Source organism: Ascaphus truei, chromosome 15, assembly GCF_040206685.1.
Source record: "Ascaphus truei isolate aAscTru1 chromosome 15, aAscTru1.hap1, whole genome shotgun sequence".
NCBI classification, from domain to species: domain Eukaryota; kingdom Metazoa; phylum Chordata; class Amphibia; order Anura; family Ascaphidae; genus Ascaphus; species Ascaphus truei.
Genome location: NC_134497.1, coordinates 1,667,766 through 1,677,032, shown reverse-complemented (window position 1 = coordinate 1,677,032; position 9,267 = coordinate 1,667,766). Strand labels below are relative to the sequence as shown.

Genomic DNA, 9,267 nt, shown 5'->3' with positions numbered 1-9,267 from the left:
AAGACCTCACCACCGTGACCAGTCACCCTGGTCCTCTCGGCTGGACAGCAAGAACTTTCCGTACGATTGCCAACTTACCTTTTTTTCTACTCTCCAGGCGATCCACAACTCCTCAGCCAGACTTTTCATCGGCACCAGGACGTTCCACCAAGTCACCTCTCAACCGAGGAAACCACTGTTTGCCCACCAAGCAAACATTTCAACTGCTCACTATGGTACACCGGGCACTCCATGACACAGGGCCCCCTCTAATCAAAATGTAAGTGCCACAGGCCCACCTCAAATCTACAATCCCAAAATCTTCAACTTATAAAAGTCCCCAGATTTAGACGTACAAGGCGGGTGGGTCGTGCCCCTTCAGTACCGGGCGCCAGGGAATGGAACACCCTCCCCATATCCATCAGAGACAGCTCCACTTTCAGAAAACGGCTCAAGACTTCGCTCCTTGAAAGCGCCTTTCCGAGCGCTGACTGATTCTCTGCTCCATCTTTTGAGTTTTAAAAAACGCGTAGGAGCCGTCCGGGTTCGCTGTGTCTGCGCTGTACGATGTCTGCGGAGTGGGGGGGGGGAAAGGGGAGTGGGGGGGGGGGGAAAGGGGAGTGGGGGGGGAGGAAAGGGGAGTGGGGGGAGGAAAGGGGAGTGGGGGGGAGGAAAGGGGAGTGGGGGGGAAAAGAGAGTGGGGGGGGGAAAAGAGAGTGGGGGGGGAAAAGAGTGGGGGGGGAAAAGAGTGGGGGGGGAAAAGAGTGGGGGGGGAAAAGGGAGTGGGGGGGAAAGGAGTGGGGGGGGGAAAGGAGTGGGGGGGGGGAAAGGGGAGTGGGGGGGGGAAAGGGGAGTGGGGGGGGAAAGGGGAGTGGGGGGAAAAGGGGAGTGGGGGGGAAAGGGGAGTGGGGGGAAAAGGGGAGTGGGGGGGAAAAGGGGAGTGGGGGGGAAAGGGGTGTGGGGGGGGGAAAGGGGAGAGGGGGAGGGGGGAAAGGGGAGTGGAGAGCAGGGGACATATGTATTGTCATAATGTATGTATCCGCATGCCCCCCTGTCCGGGCATCCGTCCCCCCGCTGGCTCGGCGGCTGACCGCTCCCCCTTCTTGGTTCCCGATGACTCGGGGCTTGCTCTTCGCCCCCCCCGTTCCCCGTGACTCGCTCTTCGCCCCCCCGTTCCCCGTGACTTGGGGCTCACTTCCCCGTGACTCGCCCGTTCCCCCCGACGCGCTCTCCCCCCCCCCCCCCCCCCGGCGATTGCTGAGGCGCGGAGCCGGTGCAGGGCGGCGCACGTGATGGGGGGGGGGGGTGGGACAGAGAGAGAGAGAGAGAGAGAGAGAGAGAGTGTGTGTGTGTGTGTCGTCGTCACTCCGCCTCAGGCCAATGAGAGGTGCGGGGGCGGGCGGGCCAAGGGACCAATGAGATTTCCCCTAGGGACACAGGAGATGCAGACAGGCATACAGTGCTTTCACAAATTATATAATAAGATATATATAATATATATATTACTTTTGAGATCTCCTCTTGCCCTTCCCAATGCTGTTTTTTATTTCTGTAGCGTTTAAAATATTAAGTGTTCGGTGGGTACAAATGAAGCTCTCTCCAGAGCCTCATGGTAACCGCGGAAGCTAGATGAAGAAAATCATGATTTTTGAACACTAAACTTATTTTTTCTTATGCCCACGGTGCAAAATACTAACATTTTATATGCGTTAAACTCTTGTTGGCTTCTAGTTTACGATTGTGGCATTATGCTAGAAGCCATCATTTTTTTATAATGTGTATACCAGGTGTGGCCAACTTCAGCCCCGCCCCGCCCCCTCCCCGTCCCTCCCCCCCCCTCCCCGTCCCCCCCCCCCCGTCCCCCCCCCGTCCCCCCGTCCCCCCCCCGCCAATAATAACCTGGAAGCAGGATGAACAGGTTATATAGTTTATTGCTGCTCACTAAAACGCTCAATAAAATAAACATCAGTTTGTAAAGTCTGTGCAAACCTGGCGATACATCGGATAGTTACATTGCATCATTTGCATATTCAGATCAGAAAAAGTTAAAAAGGGCAAGGCCAGGGGCGGGCAACTCCAGACCTCAAGCGCCACCAACCAGTCAGGTTTTCAGGATATCCCTGCTTCAGCACAGGTGGCTCAATCATCACCTGTACTGAAGCAGGGATATCCCCAATGCCTGGCTAATTGGTGGGCCTCGAGGACTGGAGTTGCCCACCCCTGGGTTAGGCCAACCTGCCATTTATGGGATAATAGGGCACCACTGGGTTTATGCCTCCTGGAAACCCTTCAAGTGCGGTCTGTCTCACCACGAGATCAGCCAAAGCCAACCACGAGATCAGCCAAAGCCAACCACGAGATCAGCCAAAGCCAACCACGAGATCAGCCAAAGCCAACCACGAGATCAGCCAAAGCCAACCACGAGATCAGCCAAAGCCAACCACGAGATCAGCCAAAGCCAACCACGAGATCAGCCAAAGCCAACCACGAGATCAGCCAAAGCCAACCACGAGATCAGCCAAACCCAACCACAGCCATTATAAATCAGGGTCTTCTTTACATGAACACAGACACGAACGCGGCCCAATAGACCTACAGTCTTCTATGGGGGGTTTCCGTCCAAAAAAATGCCACTTTGGAGTATATAGAACGACCCCCCAAAGTCAAAATGTGGAGTTAAAAATTCATCGGAGTATCCCCTTGACTTGTGGCTGAAGGGAAATCGCCAGCTACATGAATGAAATGACATCGGTCATCCCATTGGTTATATCTAGGACACAAGGAACCTTAAACACACGGAGCCATCTGATTGGCTATTAGCGCGACCCCGATTTATAATCTGTATTAATAACAGAGGTTACACAGAATGCAGAGGTAGATGACCAGTTCTATTTGTTTCCTTGTCTCTGGGATTTAAAAGCCACTTGATTTAGGCATGACACGAATTCAGTGGCTCCCAGAACAATGTCTTCTGCGAGAAAAAAAAGGGGGGTACATGCCGCATTGTTATACAAACGGGCGAAGAGTTCGTACCTTTCTATTTAAGACCTATTCAGGTGAAGGGGCTTTCAAATATTCCAAGGGTGAGGCTGTAACCCCCCCACCCCCCCAATGGAAATTGATATTTAACTTTTTAAAACAGTAATTTTTTTGGTACACACGATTACATGTTTTGTCGTAATGCTCTAATAATGGCAGAAACTTTAAAAATGTTCTGTGCTCAACGGCTGGCTCCGGCCCAATAAGGGGGCAGGGTAGTCTGAATGTTTCATGTAAGGTCATTATGTGGCTTTCAGAACAGGAATACAACAACGTCCACTTCCTACCGAGCCAGGGGAACCTCGTGGCTTTCCTTTCAGACAGAGTATTTTTGCCAGTAATATAAATTACATTGCGTCTTCCCATCGTGTAAATGGCGTTACAATGTAGGGAGACGCGGCGCCGATGTCAAGGAGACTCGGCTCGACGACATCGACACGTTCTCCGATCAAACAATTAGAGCTTTGATATGCTTGGAAGAGAAAATGTAATGAACAAGGACGGAAAAAATTAATGTGACAAAAATAACAAGACCATTTCAACTTTATGGGTGTAACCGGCCTGACTAAAAATCAGATCTGCCGCCAAGAATGTTTAATACGCAGGGAAGGTATGGAGGGAAGGTATGGAGGGAAGGTATGGAGGAGTTTCACAGTGCAAGAATACAGCTTATAAATGGCACGGTAGGTCTGTAAACGCCAGTCCTCAAGGGCCACCAGCAAACTGGTCAGGTTTTCAGGATGTCCCTGCTTCAGCACAGATGGCTCAGAGGCCCAGTCTTCAACTGATTCAACCACCTGTGCTGAAGCTGGGATATCCTGAAAACCTGACCTGTTGGTGGCCCTTAAAGACTGGAGCTGGCCACTCCTGTCATAGAAGATTGAAAACCACTGGCCTTCATATTGCATCGAACAGATCATTGCGATAACAGCGCCCGTTATACGCAGAGACGCGACCATCATCAAAACAGCAAAAACAAAACATCTATTTTCAGAGAATGAGGTTATTTGAAAATTAGCAAATACTTTCAGGAAAAAAAAAAACTGAAAAATATTTGAAAATGTTCTTCCGAAACGCGTGAATGGAAAGGGACATTCTCCCGTCTCCGATACGGGGAGATGTGAAACGCGTGAATGGAAAGGGACTTCCTCCCGTCTCCGATACGGGGAGATGTGAAACGCGTGAATGGAAAGGGACATTCTCCCGTCTCCGATACGGGGAGATGTGAAACGCGTGAATGGAAAGGGACTTTCTCCCGTCTCCGATACGGGGAGATGTGAAACGCGTGAATGGAAAGGGACTTTCTCCCGTCTCCGATACGGGGAGATGTGAAACGCGTGAATGGAAAGGGACTTTCTCCCGTCTCCGATACGGGGAGATGTGAAACGCGTGAATGGAAAGGGACTTTCTCCCGTCTCCGATACGGGGAGATGTGAAACGCGTGAATGGAAAGGGACTAATTACCGCGGCAATCAACTGGAAAAGAACGTCACCTGCAGATCAGGGACATTCAGACGAGGCACAGGTATATTTCTGTAGGTGCCAACAACACTGAGTGAATCTGCAAGGCTAACGTGAATGTCATGGGCATTTTATTTTATTATTATTAACCCATTCTATGCCAGGACAATGCAAAGCTTTGTGGGCACTTCTGACTAATAAGGGGTTAAAAATAGTCTCGCTAACTCCTTCCCAATGCGGTTTGCTTAGAAGTTCACCAATACGCACCTTTTATATCATGATCGTATATACACATCACTGAAATCCTGCGCTAGTGGAATAATTGCAACGTTAAAATCCGTTTTTTCTTCTTCTTCTTACAAATAAGAAGAATTGTGAATTATTTGAAGATCTACTACTATAAAATCAGACCTGACCACCTTAGAATTGCCGTTAGCGGGTTCCCGTCCCCCCGCCCCGATTACATACACCCCAATAAAAGCAGCAGAATGGACACCGCCTGTAATGTTTGTGCGGTTCAGAGATTTCCAGGGAAGAAAAGAAACGATATGTATGAATAGTGAACAAATGTCACAAGATGTTAAAGCAGCGGCGGCCAACTGCAGTCCCCAGGGGCCACCAACAGGTGAGATTAGGGGTATCCCTGCTTCAGCACAGGTAATGCAGTCGAAGACTGAGCCACCTGTGCTAAAGCAGGAATATCCCCAATACCTGACCTGTTGGTGGCCCTTTGGGGACTGGAGTCGACGAGTGTCGTCTCTGTAACCCTTTGCTGCCTGAGCTTTAGCAGCAAATGGGTTACATTAAAATGGAACCTGAAGCCCAAAACCCCCAAACCTCTGGTGCACAACGAGAGTCGCAATCCCGGCCATTTGTAATACTGGCTGGTTTAGTTTCCGGGGTTCCTTCCTGCCATTCAATAGGACGCCGTGACATCTTCCACCAGATGAAGTTGCGGCTTCCTATTGGCCTGCGGGCGCAGTTAGATTTGGCGGCCATTTTTATTCCCCTAAAGGGAGCCAAACCGGTAAGTAACTTGGGAACCTGTAGGGGGCGCCGGTAGCAGCACGGCTAGCAGGGATAACGTAATGGTGGCATCTCAAAACTCCCACGCCCTGCCGACCAATAGGAAGCCGTGACATTATAAGGTTCAGCTTCCTATTGGCTCACGTGAAGCGGGGAGATTTTAAACTTTGCCGGTAACGGCGCCCCCGGCAAGTATATCGGGAAGCAGGGGGGTCCCGCAACAGAGATTAATGGGGTTCAGCTCTGGGGACCACGTTTCAAATCATGTAAAAAAAATAAGAAAAGAAACGTGGTTTGCTCCTTTACAGTAAATGTACAAGAGGTGGCCGTAACCGTGGCACAGGAGGTACACAGATCACGTGTCCTACTGCCACGTACACCGCCACTGAACATATCAGGACACCGCACGCGGAGAAGCCTGGTGACGTTCACTGAACGCCACGATGGGTTCACAGCCGGTCACTCCCGTGGATCTCCGTGGCAGCAGGGAGTGTACGAGTCAGGGCTACGGTTTCACTACAAAAGGAGAGCACCGGGCCGTGGCAGTCTGTGACCGCAGAGGGGAAGGGCGGTGATCCATCCAGGATGGAGGTGAACGAAGAGCGTCTCGCCATTCTGTATAACCCCGCCCCGCAGAAAGCTCGCCCGGTAACGCCCGGTAACGCCGGCGGCGGGTGGGAACACCCTTATCCTGCCTTGTGCGACTTTCTTTTTAGATTTAGAAAAAGACATTTATGTGGGAATTTCACACCTACAGAAACCTAATCACCTGGAAACACCGACTTATTATATCGCCCGATTTTCAGGCTGCAAAACAACACCAAAAGGAATCTGTGGAAAGCCTATTGCCAACATCGTTCTAAGCCGGCTACGGGAAGGAATTTGGTACAGGGGGGGGGGGGGGGCGCGTCTGGAGCAGGTCAGTTCAAGTCGGGTGCAAAATCAGTAGAAGCAGAAACGGCGACGGTTTATTTATCTCTCAGGGATCGCAATAACGCCTCATTCATCATCGCGTCCTCGTCAGCACTGTAATCCTGGGAGGGAGAAGGGGGAAGAGGGGGGAGGAGAGAAGGGGGGGGGGAGAGAAGGGGGGGAGGAGAGAAGGGAGGGGGGAGAAAGGGGGGGGGGGAGAAATTTGGTGTGAAACGGGTACAGAATTAGAGTAGATATGTGCTTTCAATTTACAAACACAGCAAATAACCTGTTGATGAAAGCGTAAATATCAGAACCCCTTCCGGCGCAGCGCGCTCACCCCCGCCCCCCCCCCACCCCCCCCAGAAAATTAGCAGGTAACATTTCATTTTTACGCCACGGAAACATTTTTACTTTAGGGCGATTTCACCTTTGTAGGAAGCCAAATACAGTGACCCCTGCGAGGATCTGCCCCTTCCCTGCTCCAGGGCCTGACCCCGCGCTCCACGCCAATGCAACTAGTCCGGCTTAACCTCTCGGGCGCCAAGAAAGGTCAGCAACGCATCGCTCTGCAAAGGGCTCAACGGCGAACGCGTTTTCCCACTTACCACGAAGGTGTCGTATGAAAAGCGATGCCTGCGGTTAACGTGCTCCATGAAGTTGGCGCTGCGGTAGCCCGGGGTCCCCCACGGCATGGAGGCACAGATTGGGCACACCTAGTGAAGGGAGCGGGAGGTCAGGAGATTAGGAGTACAAGAGGCAGCTTTGGGCTGGGGCAAATCCAGTCCTCAAGGGTCACCAACAGGTCAGGTTTAATAGATATCCAAGCTTCAGCACAGGTGGCTCCATCGGTCCCAGCTGCGGCCCAGGTGGCTCAATCAGTCGAAGACTGAGCCACCTGTGCTGAAGCAGGGATATCCTTAAAACCTGCCCTGTTTGTGGCAGTGAGGACTGCAGTAGCCCCAGCGGAGTTAGATGAGCCACGAGTATAATGCCGGCTGCTTTGCTCCGTTAGAATTGCAGACACTTTCCGATACTAGAACAGTTCCTCTCACCACTGGGGTCGGGTCCGTGAAGTGGTATTTCCTGCAGTGGTCCACCAAGCCATCCTGGTCCAGGTTCTGTACCCTGCAGTATGGGCAGGTGAAGGTGAAACGGTTTGGGACGTCTCTGAAAGGAAACAGAACAGCCGATAAGCAAAAAACCCCGAGGAGCAGAAACCTTCCAACACACGGCAAGAAATACCACAAATGAGATGGATGAAGATTTGAGAAATAACTACAGGGTCTCAACAGTAAGAATGAGACATCCCTGTAATATGGGGGAGGTGGGGAGTGGATAAGGGAGAGGTGGGGGGGGGTGGATAAGGGAGAGGTGGGGGGGTGGATAAGGGAGAGGTGGGGGGTTGGATAAGGGAGAGGTGGGGGGGTGGATAAGGGAGAGGTGGGGGGGTGGATAAGGGAGAGGTGGGGGGTGGATAAGGGAGAGGTGGGGGGGTGGATAAGGGAGAGGTGTGCAGGGAGAGATAAGGAGAAGTGGTGCGGGATAGATAAGGAGGTGTGGGGGAGAGATAAGGGAGAAGTGTGGGGGAGAGATAAGAGGGGGAAAGGAAGGCGCGCAGACGCACGGGGGACAGGAAGGCGCGCAGACGCACGGGGGACAGGAAGGCGCGCAGACGCACGGGGGACAGGAAGGCGCGCAGACGCACGGGGGACAGGAAGGCGCGCAGACGCACGGGGGACAGGAAGGCGCGCAGACGCACGGGGGACAGGAAGGCGCGCAGACGCACACGGGACAGGAAGGCGAGCAGACGCTTCAAAGGTAGTGATATCGCTGAGCTCCTCATTCAGCCCATTCAGTAGTAAGCACCGCGGTGCGCTATAGTGGTATTGTGCCCAATGGGAAAACAGATCGGCGTTCATTACACATAATATTATTCTAATTTCCCCCCCGAGAAAAGAATAAATCTCTGTTCCGTTCACAGGAGTTGGGGCTCATGGTGCGCTGCAGGGGTGCCCCCCACCCCTCAACAGGTCAGGTTTTCAGAATATCCCTCTTCAGCGTCAGTGGTTCCAGGAGTCCCAGCGCCGGCGGCTCAATCTTCGACTGAGCCACCTGTGCTGAAGCTGGGATATTCGGAAAACCTGACCTGTTGGTGGGCTTGATGACGGGAGTTGGGCCCCCGGAGGCAATGAGAACTACGTAATGCAGAATGGAGATGCTCAGCTCACCCGCCACAAATCCGCAGAAACTGCGCCCGCCGACATCTCTACCCCATGTAAGGAGAAGGGGCACCCTCCTCCAATCACAATGCAGCCAGATACCCCAGGGGTAGAACAAGGCGCAGAGACTGCGGCCGTCACTGGCGGGGTCTGAGAGCGCACTCACCGCGCGTGCTGGGGCTTCGTCACAGACTTAATGCCATCCATTACATAGCTCTGGTATTTGGTACAGGAAGTGGCGTGGAGACGCATCTTCGACAGGTACATCTGTGGGGGGGGGGGGGTTAAAAAAAAGTCATGTCAATGGCAAACACATATGGCAGCGGGAGCGAGCTCTGACCTCACAGTCAGTGTATACTCCGACATGGGGGGTGCACGGATCAATTCCAGGGGACCCCCCAATTCACGTTAGTTAAAAACTCCTTAGGCCCGCAATATAGTGGGCGCGCGCCTGTGCGAGCGCCTGTGCGAGCGCCCGTGCACGTGACGCACACATTTTGTGTGTACGGTCCGTGCTGCTGTGAATTACAGGCTTGGAAGGTACAGTGTGTGTGTCACTGGGGAAGGTGTGTGTGTGTGTGTGTGTGTGTCTGTGTGTGTGTCTGTGTGTGTGTATATTTATATAAAA

General features: G+C 52.5%; 1 protein-coding gene across 1 annotated transcript; it reads right to left on the bottom strand.

Moving 5' to 3' along the window:
* Positions 1-1,892: 1,892 nt before the first annotated feature.
* On the bottom strand, positions 1,893-9,174 carry LOC142466398 (E3 ubiquitin-protein ligase RNF114-like). The gene is made up of 4 exons (XM_075571265.1): positions 8,806-9,174; positions 7,473-7,587; positions 7,026-7,133; positions 1,893-6,539 (listed from the first exon to the last, which is right to left on the bottom strand). The coding sequence occupies exons 1-4, from the start codon at positions 8,904-8,906 to the stop codon at positions 6,474-6,476; spliced, it is 390 nt and encodes a 129-aa protein (XP_075427380.1). The 5' UTR covers positions 8,907-9,174; the 3' UTR covers positions 1,893-6,473.
* Positions 9,175-9,267: the final 93 nt, after the last annotated feature.

Bases quoted from the DNA above. Each gene is read 5' to 3' on its own strand.
- LOC142466398 (XM_075571265.1), bottom strand. From the start codon at position 8,906: ATGTACCTGTCGAAGATGCGTCTCCACGCCACTTCCTGTACCAAATAC. The intron at 7,588-8,805 runs GTGAGTGCGCTC...GTTTCCTTTCAG, and splicing joins ACGAAGCCCCAGCACGCGCG to AGACGTCCCAAACCGTTTCA. The intron at 7,134-7,472 runs GTGAGAGGAACT...TCCCTTCACTAG, and splicing joins TCACGGACCCGACCCCAGTG to GTGTGCCCAATCTGTGCCTC.